We start from the raw sequence: 15,442 nt of genomic DNA on the forward strand, positions 1-15,442 counted from the left end.
CCCCAGCACATGAGCTTGATATGTTATTATACTTAGTTAATTAACTATGTAGGAAATCTCTTACTCAAGAGTATCAGAGAAAACGATGATGACATAAAATATCATCCCAAAAACAACATGCTTTCAGCTAAAAATCTATTCTGCCACAATACAGCAGCTATTCAATGCAAGAATATTTTCGTTTAATTACCTTGCTTGGAGCTGTTTATCTAGTATATTTCCTTCCATTTAAAACTTTTTAAAATCCTGATATACATTTGCAATACTCTTATTAATGTCTAGCCATCAAACATAATATAATATTAATAAAACCTATTTTATTCATATTAAGGGGTATTATATTTAATGTCCTTAATATCTTAAAAATATTTATAATTCAACTGATCAAAAAACAAAACATTATTTTAAATATTTTAAGCTTGTTTCCAAGACTTTCAATTTTATGGAAAAATTCAGTTCATACTCGGTATATTTCTTTAATCAACTGTCTGAAAATGTAATGTTGGCCTCCATTGTTTCTATTCTAAAGGACTTCAAGCATCCCAGCTTGTATGAGAGAGGGATGACTTGTGCTCTTAGTAATCTGGACAGAGATTAATGAAATACAGTAGCAGTAGAGTATATAGTAAAGCAAACTCCAATATAACCCCTTACAAAGGGAAAGACAAAGATGTTCAAATGCACTTCATGATTTCTCCATGAAGAAATGGAAAGCATGATGAGCTGCCCATTTAACGAATTTTCCTCTTGATTCTTTTACTCAGTGTAAACAGAGTTGTTGAGATTGGAGGAGATTCAGAGCCTCACATCCAGGAATGCAAGCAGGGATAACTAATGGAACATCAACAAAAAACATCTCCAGAAACTGGTATATTTTCTTGTAGGTTTTGCCACACATCAGTGACAAAATGTACAGCTACTATGCTAGAAATATTACAGTGCATCTCTGTGAATACTGGGATGTTTCATAGCATGAAAGGCTTAAACTCATCTCTATTTACACTGCACTGACATTCTTCTCTGTATTCAAATTCTCAAAATAAAATTCATGAAAATAACAGTTAATTACAATAGTCTATGAAAGTCAACCACACACAGAGATTTGTTTCATCTTCTTTTTTTTCTCCACCCTATGTGTGACTTTCCACTAAATAACCCATCACCAAAATTCTACACTGAATATTGACCAGATTTTTGCCAGTGAGGATTTAAGGACAGCGATTGACGTCATGAATAGGCACGTGAAGGTCTTTGCTTCCCTCTAGTGACTGCTCCGGAAAGAGTTTTTACTGAATCTGCTTACCTTGATCAAATATGGCACAGATATATAGCAAAGGCCTAACTACATTTTCAGATACCTGTATCAGCGAGATGCTGATACAGCATGGAAGATATATACTTGTGACAGCATTTGATAAATATCGCAGACCTTAACTTAATGTGTGCTTGACATTTTTTTGTGGTGGAATTTTAGGTTTATCAGTCAGATATGATTTCAGTGTTGACAATACAGTAACAATTGGGGGGAATCCCATCCTAGGTGCATTTCAAACTACATCTCTTTACACTCCAAATATTTATATTAAGATCATTTTGAAATTAAAACACTGTTCTTTTAGAAAGACAGCAAAGTTATGGTGAATTATATGATTCTTTAGTATCAGAGAGAATACATATCATTTCATTTAGAGTTATATGCATACGTTTGGAAGTAAAGACAAGTAATTCCACAAACTGTAAATGGTCAAAAATGTCTTTTATTATACTTCATATTCGTATTACTTGTATTTATACCACCTGAAATTCTGTCTTTGTTGCACTGACCGTAAATAAATTTAAAAATAGTGAGTGTGTATCTGATGAAAACCGCATGAAGTATGATTTGCTTATAAGGAATTTATGTACATGATCTCTTCTGCTATTCTCAAAGGGAATGGAGAAAACAACAGATGTGCGCAGCTTTTTCTCATATGGATACATAAGATTTCCCTGATTTTTCATCTTCTTGGGTTAACTCGAGAAGATTTCATATTTGTTTAAGTACGTCATAATACAAAGACCTTTAGTTCTATGGCCCTACCTCTGTCAGATAAACAGAAATAAATTCTTCAGGACTGTCATGTCTCATCTTAATAAATGAAAAAAAAAAATTAAAAAAACCCAGAGGAATATATATATATAAAGATATTTAACCTTCCTGCATCGCAACAGGAAAATGCTAATCAGTTTTCTCAGTTAAGGCTTGGGAGTTTGGAGCTCAAACTCTGCTTGGGTTTTGGGTGACATCAGACAAACAACTTTGTCCTGTTTTTTTCCCCCTATCTTTAAACGAGTGAGGGCAATATCAACCTTGTTGTAAGTTGCTTTGACATCTACACATGATGAACTATAAGAGTTGTATGGTGTGAGAAAGGTTGAGAAACTTTCTCAGCTTTAATCATCATATGTGCTTTTCAAAGCTGAACTGATTTTAAACAGTTTTCCCCTACAACAATCAGTCAAAGTCCAACACATCATGGATTTGCAGATCCCATTTGCTGCATTCCTTGTTGAGGTATTACAAGGAAAACAAAGATTGTATTTCATTTGACTTGGTAGTGTCCATGACTTTTTATGGAAACATAGATACAAAAACAAAGTATGACCAAATTATTTGCTGTTGTAAACCATATTCAGACTGGTTAATTATCTTCTGCCCTCATTATATATTAAAATGTCAAAGATACAAATCAAATATTTAAAATTGATTATGAAAATACAACCACTAGTTCTTTTTATTTGTATTTCAGAATCCTAATTGCTTACTATTACAAAAAAAGCTATTTTTAGTTACTGGAAATCTGTATTTACATAGAAGCAATAAATAGCAATTGAATTCTCAACAAATGGGTTTGATTAATCATTCAGCAGAAATTCAAAAGAAAGTGAACTTATTATCAAGAATTAATTCAATTTCCATTTTTTGCTATAAATCTCCGCAGGTCATGTAAGCCTGCTCATTGCAGTGTAGGTGTTAGTGAAGAGCAGTGTTATAAAAAAGAACTAAATTATAAATTCCTCCCATGTATATAATGATTCATTTTCTATGTGACTTAAGCAAAGAAAAATCTGGTTTGACTCTTTTTTCAACATAAAAACACTTCACTTTATATCATGTGCTATCTACGTATTTCAGCACTGAGTACACCTGAATTGCAGTATAATCTTATCAGTCTGTAAATTTAAATTTGTTTTTATAGAGCTTTTATGTGACTTGCCCCCTGATCTGATCTGATTCAAATCAGTCAAAACGTTTTAGTTGTCTGCAAGGGATTTTGGAACAGGCTTCTCATTCCATATAGTTATGACAAAAAAGAATATGATTATTTCAATTTTGTATGCAAGACCAAAAAAACCTACATAGACCCCATGCATGTAACTCTTTATAAAAGTGGATTCTCCAGAATGTATTTATGATTTGAGTAAGTTCATTAGTATTAATTCTTTCATTATATTTCACAAATGAAAGCATAGAAGCTAGCACAGAAGGTAAATTTTCTGATGTTAATAGAAAAAACAAAGCCTCAGATGGTATGCTATACCTACATGAATTACTCTCATTAGTTTTCTATTGTAATTACAGAAAAATCTATTATTTCCTCCATATTTACCTGGTGAACAAAACACTGTGACTGTAAAGTAAGGAGGCATTACAATTCGCATTTCAAGAAGTGCACTCTGACTTTTGGTATTCTAATTATTAGATTACCACTTTCAGACATTTTGACCTGAATTGTATGTAGTCATCTTAAAGATAACTGCTTTTGGCAGTTCATGGCTTAGACAGGTGTACTCTTCGCTGGGTAAAAAAAATGAAAGGCTGGATGCGAAGAGTGGTGGTGAATGGAGTTATATCCAGATGGTGGAAAGTGGCTGAGGGAACTGGGATTATTTAGTCTGGAGAAGTGGAGGTTTAGGAGAGTTCTTATTGCTTTCTACTACTACATGAGAGGAAACTGTAGCAAGGTGGGGGTTGATCCCATCTCCCACATAACTAGCAACAGGATAGTAGCTAGTTACTAGCAACTAGGTAACAATCTAAAGACCAGGAGAGGTTCACATTGGCTACTAGGTAAAAAGAGAGTTGAACGCACTGGAACAGGCTGCCCAGGTAGGTGGTGGAGTCACTGTCCCGGTTGGCATTCAAGAAACATGTAGATGAGGCATTTAGGGACATGGCTTAATGAATATGGTGGTGATGGGCTGATGGTTGGACTAGAAGATATTTGAGCTCTTTTCAATCTTAAAGATTCTATGATTCCACGATTTTTTGCAAAGGCTTGTAAGTCCAGGCCAAGCAAAGAATAACACTTCATCATGGTAGTTTAGGAAAAGCAATAAAGAAAGACAAAGCTGATTTGCATTCCCTGTCAATTTTATCATGAGGCAACAAGATACAAAAGTTATTTTGTTGGTATGTGTGCAAGCTACATTGTACAACAGCTACATTCTACCCTGTAAGCAAATCTATGAGAAAATTACAATTAACCAGTAAACTTTTCTTTGCACTGAATGAATTCCTTTGCACACAACTTCTACATAATTGTAGCCAAATCTACCAGGGAAAATAGGGGAAAATGAATAAAAAGCTCTAGGAGGTAATTTTTTAAAAATAATTTAAACATTTTAAATCCTCTTTTTAATGGAGAATGCTTTAATATAAGTATGGAGTGAATTACCAAAGTTATGTAAGTTGATACATTTTCTCATTTCTCATATGTAGGTATTCATGGTTTTACATAACTTAATGGTTGCAAATCAAAGAAGTGTAAATTTGTATGGCAATAGGAAAAAAATATAAAACAGACCTTTCACTTACCCTAAACTAAGATTGCATTGTACTACTGCCAACTTTATATTCAGCAGGCACAAACTGCTATGAGTACACATATGGACAAATAAAAGGCTGTCATACTGTTATAACATCCTTCTGTAGCAACTGGCAGAAAAGAGCCCCAGAATCCTAAAAGCCTTTTCTTTACTTAGTGTTAAAATGTTATGTCGCACCACAAACAGCTATGGAGTGCATTGGCTACCACTGATACTTTCCTACAGAGAGCACATGTGCTTGCATTATGTCTAGCATGCTCTGAAAAGAACAAACCAGCTGCATTGTTTTGCTAAATAGTCAGTGATCATTGAAACCCCCATGTGAGGTGCTATCTCATTCCAGTGATCTCTGAACACCGCACCTTCCACAACCTCGTGTTGTTGGTGTTTGCTGGTGTTGCATGTCAGGGTGATACTTGTCATGATCAGTACCATGTTACCAAGTATCCAGCTTCTTACTGAGTTATAAATTCTGCAGCCAGTCATGCATCCACATGCTGGATCTGCTAAGACAAAGGAATAACTCACCGGCAGATTTTCTTGTGTTCTAGGACTTCATATGTTACGGCCATAGATTCATGCATTAGAGAATGCAACTAAGCTCAGAAGAGCTATTCAGACAGCCTACAAAACTGCCACACTATATGATATCTTTTAAATGGAAATGTATCCATGCATATTCTTCAAACCCCTGGGTTTACATAGCCTTACCCAGACTTACATGAAATAAAACAAGGAAAGGAAAAACAAACAAACAATGATAGTTATATGGCTAAGATTTAGATGTGGTGTGCTCACAAGCACATAGAAAGAACAGTAGAATTAAACATAGAGATGCTGGGACTCAGCTCTTCAGCCCATGGATATTTTCTTAAGCAGGATGGCAGAGTTGAAGCAGGAAAGGCTGTGAGTAACACACACAGCACTGAGCTGGCAGATCAGGGGGCATGGGTTGCTTCTAGGAGGCTGAAAAGTTGTCCTCAAGGATCTCCTATAAATCAGAAACTGAAAGGCTGGTCCTGAGGATGTAAGTTCTCTGACCAGTGGATTCTTTGCTGGTTGAGACTCTCACCACTGCCCCCCTCTTCCTTCCTTACCTTTTTAGAGATGCAGGATGAAAAGGAGAAAAAAATTCAGAAACTGTTTTTAGGTACAACCAAAAGCAATCATGACACTGAGCTTGTTCATGAAGTGTCTGGACAATGCTCTCAGAAATATGGTCTGAGTTTAGGGTCATCTGGTATGAAGCCAGGAGTTAGACCTGATGATTCTTACAGATCCATTCGCACTTCAGATATTCCATGATACTATGATTCTGTGAAAAGTCATACCTAGAACCTGATCAATTTCTTTTCTTTCTCTTGACAGACTGGGATTATTGTATCACAAACAGTTCCTGACACCAATGGCTCGTTCATGCCATGGAATGCAAACCAGAAAAGGTGCAACTCTTCAGTGATTTTTTCTTTGACTTGGTCAAAGGAAATAAGTTATTTCTCCTTAAATTGTCATTTACTAATATCCCCAGTATTTTCTCCTACACTGAAAGGAAGAGAATTCAGTATCCTAAGAATTTATTAAAGGACAATATTTAGAAGTATACTGTCTGCAACAAATGGAATTCAGACTTTCAAGGAAAAACAAAAACCAAAAAACAAAACATCACATTTCATAGCACTGATTCTAGCATTTCATATAGAGAAGCTGGAATACTTGAGGAAATATCTGAACTCATAAACAGATTGGTTGCAATTAACATGGACAGATGTGCCATACATACATATATTATATATATATGGGAGAATCAACTCTAACTACATAACAAACAAGTGGATTTGAAATTCTTCTTTGGAGCACATGACATAAAATTTATTCTTTAGTTGCACTGTCTTGATACTATACACATATTTGTCCAACTGTGTATGGAGAGGATACAAGTTTGATAAGTGAAAAATCCTATAAAACATCATCACAGGGAAAAAATCACTCAGTTTCATAAAATCAATGAACTAAAACTGCTTGTGCCAAATTTGGAGTGACCAAATAGTCATGGATGACAAAGGCGGGAGGAGGGATTTGAAGATCTGGTATGATCAAGAAGCTCCTAGACTCAGAACTCACTTTATGGACAGATGATAAGGAATTGCTAATTAGTAATCAATCTACTATCAAGCATGCCCAAAAAAAAGGTAAACAAAGCTTTCCTTTCTATTGGAGAAGTATTATGCTGACAAGATCAGTAGAGAAAACTATTGTTTACTGAATGTGAACTTGCTGCTCGTGCAAATGAAGACATGCATATAAAGGTGGCAAAAACCATTAGAGGATACTCCTGGCTGAAAAGCATTTAATTAAAAAATATGTTAGCATAGAGTTACTGCTTAGTTAGGAACCTTCAACTAAAAGCAGAGTACTTTTGTTGGATTATTTCCAAAATGCTTGCCAAAATCTGGTTATGCAAAAATCACCCGGTTTGGAAGGACGCAAGCACAGCACAGCTCTGTGGATCTGCAACACGGATGAGGACATCAATCTATCAAATCTGGCTGCCTGTTGTTGACACTGTCTAATTCCCGAGGCTTTAGAAGTGGAAAAATAAAAGCAAAACCACCAAGAACCCAGTTGCATAGTCTGCCACATTGAATTGTTTGAGATTTATGAATGATGAATTCAACATTATGGATTTTTCTTAATAAACATGCAGTATCAGAATATGAATTCAGACATATTCTGGAGTAAATACCAGTCAAATGCTACAGAATATAAAAAAACCCACAACGGTCCAAAAAAAAAAAAAAAAAAGATCATCCATTGCCCACACTGCTAATATGATCCTTTTCATAAGAGACAGAGGAAGAAAGTAGCATTTTGTTCTTGCTATTTGCTCAGATAAGAGCATTCTTATAAAATAACACAAATACATGTATAAAACATATGATAATCACATCCATTAAGAATTTACTGGTAGAAGATATTGTGAATATTTGATGGCTTAAATCAAAGTTCAAAGCTATCATGTTAGTCATCAGTGTACTGATTTGAACTCAGACTAAAGAACAAAAGCACTATCAAATTCACAGGCATACAGCTTCTAACAATGAAAAAGGCTCTGTAAAAATGTAACATAGATCATAGACCTGGACAAGAAATACATATTTTTAAAAATTGTTACAGCAATCACACAGGAATCCTTTTTTGAAACATTTAATCTGTATTTAGCCAAAGTTCACCTTGACTTTAATGGGAGATTTACTGTGAAACATTAATGAAATAAATTACAGCTGTGTAAACTTGAATTTTTATCTAAAACACACTGATTTTACTATTTTACCTCTCTACAGAGCCATTTTCTGTTTCACTGAAGCAGGAACACGCTAAAAGGTAGCAGACAACTGCTATCAAGCTTTCACTACCTAGTATACAGCCATTATTTTATTAAATTACATATGAACATTTGCTCCAACTAAAATGAAGATTGCTGTGGGTTTCACCATTGAAAACGATATTTCTCCCTGCAAGAACAGAAATGGGAGCTTTCCTTAGACACCTGTTTGATCAGTTACCCACTTGTCTGTTGCTCAGCAACTGCCATCACAGAACTACAGCTCTCAGACATCCTCATTTTAATCTTGAAAGGGCAGATTGAAACATCGCTACATGAGTAACCTGTTCCTGGTGAGATTTTGTGTTATTTCAATATGAATAACCTCAGAAAGGAAGCCTTGTGACTAGAGAACCCAGTACTTCCAATCTACCGATGGATGATTTTACCTGTCCTCACACCAACCCTTTCACTGAGTGTGTATTTAAATATTATTAGGCGTTATAAATATTTCAGCCATAGTCATAAAAGCAAACATTTGTCACTTACGTTCTTGAATCATCCCACAGCACACAATATGGATTCAATGTGCCCTGAAAAACAAACAAAGAAACACATTAGTTATTGATATTCAAAGAAATTGATCATGCTTGACCTAAACATTTATTTGGATCTCTTTCTGTAAGATCGCCTTTATGTTCTGATGACTTGATGCCATTGAAATTGCAAAAGGTTATTTCTTTTGGAATATTTAAAACACTTTTAAACCTCTGAGTGTCATTGTATTCTCTCTTAGGTAAGGTAAGCCTAAAGTTGTCCATTTTGTAAGAATCAGTACAATTGAAATATGAGATAATTAATCTGTTGAAAGACAACTTGAATGAACGTTTCTGGGTGTGTTTAGAAGCAGAGATACAGATCACAGCTATAGGGCACATGGATGTTAAAACCAGTAATAACTTCAAAAACACTAAGTAAATATTGAGCAATATTTCAGATGACCCCTTTATACTTTTGTCACTTGAGTATTAGCAGAGATTTTTGCTCAAAATCTTTTTCTTCTTCTTCAACTTCACAATCCCAGTTCCTATCTCTTTGAAGTCAATAGCAGATTTGAGTTGATTGGGAATTTAGGATCATTACACATCATTACATTCTGGGTAATGTTTTAATGTTTTAGGTAATTGAATTGTCTTTATTATTACTCATGAAGAGTTGGGACAAAATTAAAATTCACACTTCATCCCTAATCTTGAAAAAACTTCCTTTATCAAATCTTGACAAATGATCATGCATAACTATTATTTTATTTTTTTTACCAATTATATTAATTTGTATCCTAAGTCTGGGTGAAGAAATTCTATTTACAAACAGACACAGCTGTTAATTTTTTGAAAAGTACTCATAACTAAATTGCAGTATGACATTGCACATCTGAGACCCAAAAGCAGGTATCATACAGCTTATGCTAGCTGGTCCCATAGTGTGGGTAGAAATAATACAAAATAAATAAATAAATAAAAAATCCAAAAACAAACAAACAAAAAACCCTGAAAAAAGAGACAGGACAAAAATACAGGACAAAAAAGAGAAGTACATTATTAAATAACCTCAAAAGCACATGGAAGTAGAAGTCATTGCAGAAAGCTGAAACAAACTCAGCTGATATCAGATCACATTTTGCTCTGTTTAAAATCCATTCAAATTAAAAAAAAAAAAAAAAAAAGATTACGTTAGGCCATTGCAGTTATTAAACAGAATCATGAAAACAGGATAAGTATTACTGCTGTCCTTTAATAAGGTTATGTATGAGGATTTGTTCTGCCACACGTGGAAAATTAATTTCTTTTCATACCCTGTTCAACTATCCTTCAAGCTCTGCAAGGACCATTCTAGGCTGTCTTCCTATTTTCTTCTTTATCCTGAACCTGCTATTTCCTTTCATACACTCCTTTTGGGTCTGGCCTCCCAGCAAAGCCTTCTCGCACTGCTGTCATTGAGCTACCTTTAACAGCCATACATTTCTGCTAGGGCAGCAATCATTCATCGCAGCTCTTGCCAGTTAATTACTTAGCTGAAGCAAAGGAAGCAGCTCCTGTGTCCATTAAGCTTTATGACTGCTGCAGTATTGATTTAAACACTTCGGTACAGGACTTGGAAATGTCAAAAATAGACATATGTATGTGAGCGTGCATACATATATAACTCTGCCTGGCATGTAAAACTGAACCTTTGAGACGTGATTGGCAACTTTGACAGCTGTGCAGTACAATGCCAACTGTGTTTTGTAGCCAGAGTTTTCAGTCTCATTGAAAATTTCATGTCCTACACTACTGCTGGCTTGTTACTTCAGAGTCCTTGGAGAAAAATTCAGTGCTAGAAGAAGGTGAGAGTTCTTATTATCTCTGCAGCAAACAAGGCTTTTGTCTGAGTTGTGAGATTTTTAAAAAGATGACTTCAGAGTCTCATTACTCAAAGTAGTGGAGAAATATTATCAAATGCATATTTAGATAACATGACTCTTCTGTAAATAACACATTGAAACTCATACTTTCACTATCCTCAAATATTATATTTTAGTTTATGAGTTTTATTCTAAATAGCACGTGAATCTCTGATTTACTCTTCTTCCACGTCCTCTCATTCTATTATTCAACTGGCTACTTCTGTTATAAAACAAAGCAACAGTAACAAATTTTGGAAACATGAATATTTTAATGCTATTTTGAAGTAAAGACAGTAACTCATTAACTGACTGCATTTACCCATCTTTTTTTCATATCTTATCCACTTAATGCAATCTTGAATGGGGAGGTAAATCAACAAATATGGGTATATTATATATATTGATAGGCAACTTCAGAGGATGCTTAAAAATTAGTCATTAACTCCATTTTAAAACAAACTACTCTGTATAATGAATAAAATTTCAAGAACAAAGGCCCGAAAAGAAAAAAACAAGAGCCATTCAAAAAACAAACATAAAGTACAAAAAAAAAAAAAAAAAAAAAAATCAGATGAAAGAAAATGTCTGTATTTTATTTTCTGTTAAATAATTAGCCAATTTAATTGACATCGTGATTAATCATTGAGACATTATTATATAATGTTCAAATTCTAAGGATACAGAAATAATAGTTTTATTTTAATTTCTGTATCTGAAATACAATATTTGCTCCATTGTGATGTATCACAACTAGCTAAACTCTAATTTTAATATAAGGAAAGGGAATAAACACCTGAACAATATTTCTGTGTAGACACAGTCTTATTTTTTAAATGAAGTCACACAATGGAGGCTATGCCTTGAAAAGAATCTCCAAATATTTAAAGACATTAAAATTGTATTATTGGTTTCCATTCTCAGAATGTGTAGATCAAGATTTTGTTACTGCATCTGCCCATTCAGCTACTATATCCAGATGGATTGATACTTTACATAAATATACTATGTACACTTAAGGACTGGGAATTTGTAGCAAATATCTGATGTTTCTCTGGATCAAATTATAGGGAAAAAAAAAGGAGCCTATGTTCAAAAGAACTGGCTCTGATAGCTGTTGGCAATGTTATTGACTTTTTGTCTTGTCAAGACACATACAATAGTCATTAATTTCTCTTACCAAAATGTTTACAAATCAAGGTGACAATCAGAGTCTCTAAACTGACCTTTTGTAATAATGGAGTTCCATCTCATTTCCATGCTTTTAGAACTTGGAAAATATTGCTCTATAACTTACTCAAAGTGATTCAGAACAAAACAAAACTAACACCAACTTATCTCCCTAAAATATCTTAAAATTGAACAACAGCAGAGAACCCTGAAAACAAAATTGCCACAATTTCTCATCAGCAAACTTGCAATCTTACAGAGAAGTACTTTAAGTAGGTGCCAGTTCAGCTTATGTTCCTTTTTTTAATTTGCTGCTTAATATTGCATAAAGTTTGGAATAAATTTCTCTGAGATGTTCTTGAATGTATAAACCTGAAATAAGTTAATTTTGTCAGAAAACCTAGATTTTTTATTTTATTTTAAATATATTTTTGTAGTTCCTACCATAACATATACACAGTTTGGCTTATTTAGAATTGAATATACTCTTGTAGTCATTATTAACTATTCCTGAAGAAAATCTTATGTCCCCTGCATTAGAGTTTTTCTGGTGAGTCATAATTACCACTGATGCCAAAACAATCAGTTTTTTCTAACCTGGAGTAAAATGTAAACCGAAGATCTTAGGGTCAAAGAGCATTCATCATACCTTTGCCCAGAGACATTAGTCCAAAATTGCTACTGAATGAACACTGGAAACTCCTGCAACTGATTTGTAACTGTGTGATCCCTAGGGAAATTGTTTATAACAAAAAAAAATTGTCATAGCTTTACAGTCCTTTGCATAACAGTACTATTTACTAAAGTAACAATGTCTCTTACTATTAATTACATTAATAATTAATAAGATATTAATAATTATATTAGTTATATTAATTATATTAATAATTCATTATATATTAACGTGTCTCATGATTTTCTCTTTATGATTTTATTTAAAGTAAATTCTAATACATTCTCAGTGATATAAATAGAGTTTATTTGCTATGCCTTCTCATAAACTACCACCAACTTTCTTACAAAACGTTCTTTCCTTGATATTATAAGTGACAAAAATTTCCAGCAAAATACATATTTTATTCTCCCTCTGGCTGAGAACTGTCAAAAGCAGAAAGAGTAACTATTACTATTTTTTTCCAGAGTTAAACTTTTTCATATTCAAAGCATTTTTAACACTAAACTAGATGGAAATATTACAGAATTAAAAGTAATTGCACAAAAATCACAAGCATTTGTAAGAGAAGCAAGGTAGATTGGAATGGGAACATTTTTTTCAGTCTGCTACAACAGGTTAGGTCCTAACTGGCATTTCAGCATAAAATAATGAAAGCAAAGCAGTAAAGCACTATGTATCTCTACGGCATTTGCTGGGAACAAAAAACTAAGTATGTAGAGCAATACTAATTTTTCAGTTTTTTATCCATCAAACCAGTTAACGGAGTGTTTTCCATAGAAAATGCTGTTTAGGAGAAAACCTACAAAACCACACAGAACAAGGATTAATTTTCCTTTGCATACACATCTGCATGAAATGCATATACTCCCTTTTCAAAGTAAGTTTGAATTTTAGCAATTATACTGGTTTTAATTTTTGATATTTAAACCTATCCCACTCCTTTCTTTCATATGACCTGATAACACTCATAGAAGATTATATCAACTATCTTTGTACTTACATTAGACAGATGTGCCAGTTCTATCTCTAGGAATGAATCCGTAGTTTTTGGCTCAGGTCGTATAGTAACAACAATAATTTTCGAATTAACAACTGTAAAATTCCTGGGGGAAAAAAAACAAACAAAACAAGCATGTAAAAATTGAAGATTTAACTTTATAATGCTAAATGAGGTAGATGGTATTACATTCAAAGAAGTGTCTCATGGATATTTTACATGACTTCAGTTGTCAAATATTCATGGAGAAAATGTATATTTTCAGAAATAGTAAAATCTGTCACTCATTACCTGTACCTGACACAGTAAAGGTTGAAAAACAACAATGATGGCAGAAATGGCAGACATTAAAGTATGATTTACTAATTAGAAGTATGCATCAATAACACAGACCTTCTGTCAACTTGTGAGTGCATATCATTCACTTAACTCAAAGTAGGCCAACTAGTTCGGTCTTACAAGAGACAGCCATTTTTCTTTCTCAGAGCTGTGTTGGACTTCTTTTCCACCTATTAACTGTAAAATTTTGAAGATGGATGAGTGCAGTGGCAGAGCCTACAGCAGTGCTGATTCTGCACTCATGAGAAAAACTATTTGTTTCCAACTGTGAAAAACCATTCATTTGGTATATGAGTGGGCAACTTCATCATCTAAATATATTTAAATAATAAACTTCAGTTTTCATCTGACTGAAATCCCACAAAAATAAAATAAAATAAAATAAAATAAAATAAAATAAAATAAAATAAAATAAAACCAGTCTTTCCTGGATAAGTCAGATTAGAACTGGTTTCATGTTACCGTATAGTTTATTCAAAATAATATTTTTATGTTAATTTCCCTAATTCATAATGTATCTCACTTTTTACTTAAAACATGGATGAGAATGGCTTTTAGCTACCTATCTAGGAAAAATCTGGGAATTGTTAAGGCTATGTTAATACAGGTATAAAGATATGGTGATATAATGTTCATGTTCCTTATAAAACTCTCAAGGCTTAAAACAACTCCCATTGTGTTTTCCCTTTGAATATGGTGTTCCCTTTGAATATAATGGGATGCATTAAAAAGAGCGTGGCCAGCAGGTCGAGGGAGGTGATCCTCCCCCTCTACTCTGCCCTGGTGAGGCCTCATCTGGAGTGCTGCGTCCAGTTCTGGGCTCCCCAGTACAAAAAAGACAGGGATCTCTTGGAAAGAGTCCAGCGGAGGGACACAAAGATGATGAAGGGCCTGGAGCATCTCTCCTATGAGGAAAGGCTGAGTGAACTGGGTCTGTTCAGCCTTGAGAAAAGAAGACTGAGAGGGGACCTGATCCAGGTCTATAAATATCTATGGTGTGAGGGGCAGAGTGGCGAGGCCGGACTCTTTTCAGTGGTGAGTGGAGACAGGACAAGGGGAAACGGCCGGAAACTGCGGCATAGGAAGTTCCGCACAAATGTGTGAAGGAACGTCTTTACAGTGAGGGTGACGGAGCACTGGAACAGGCTGCCCAGGGAGGTGGTGGAGTCTCCTTCTCTGGAGATGTTCAAGACCTGCCTGGATGCCTACCTGTGCGACCTGCTGTAGGGAACCTGCTTTGGCAGGGGGTTGGACTCGATGGTCTCTGGAGGACCATTCCAACCCCTACAATTCTGTGATTCTGTGATTCTGTGATAATGCTGCATTCAATAGAGAGGCACAGAAAGAAGAATAAAATCCTACAGAAAGACATATTCACAGGCAGATGTTATCAAAGAACAAACTAGATATTTTAGATGTAACTATAAGTCACTTTCAATATTCTTATACTCTTTCATTCTTTCTTTTTTTTTTTTTTTAATTACTTATTTTCCCTAGAGAAAAGGTATTTTAGAGAGGATTCCATACTGCTGGATTGAAACAGGAATTGTCATGTCTACAGTAATAGAAATTTAACTCAGCAGACAGTTAGCACAAGGAGTGAAATGATTCTTCTGGGAAAAGGTA

General features: G+C 34.4%; 1 protein-coding gene across 1 annotated transcript in view; it reads right to left on the minus strand.

Annotated features, from left to right (window-relative positions):
* The window catches only part of ADGRB3 (adhesion G protein-coupled receptor B3), a gene marked incomplete at both ends in the record, with an annotated part of 445,134 nt that overhangs the window by 169,841 nt on the left and 259,851 nt on the right, over nt 1-15,442 (minus strand). The window contains 2 exons of the mRNA XM_079532449.1: nt 8,741-8,784; nt 13,481-13,583. Of these exons, the coding sequence (XP_079388575.1) occupies nt 8,741-8,784; nt 13,481-13,583 (147 nt within the window). The remainder of the gene's footprint in view (nt 1-8,740; nt 8,785-13,480; nt 13,584-15,442) is intronic.

The sequence above is a fragment of the Tetrao urogallus genome (assembly GCF_951394365.1).
Source record: "Tetrao urogallus genome assembly, chromosome: 2".
NCBI lineage: Eukaryota > Metazoa > Chordata > Aves > Galliformes > Phasianidae > Tetrao > Tetrao urogallus.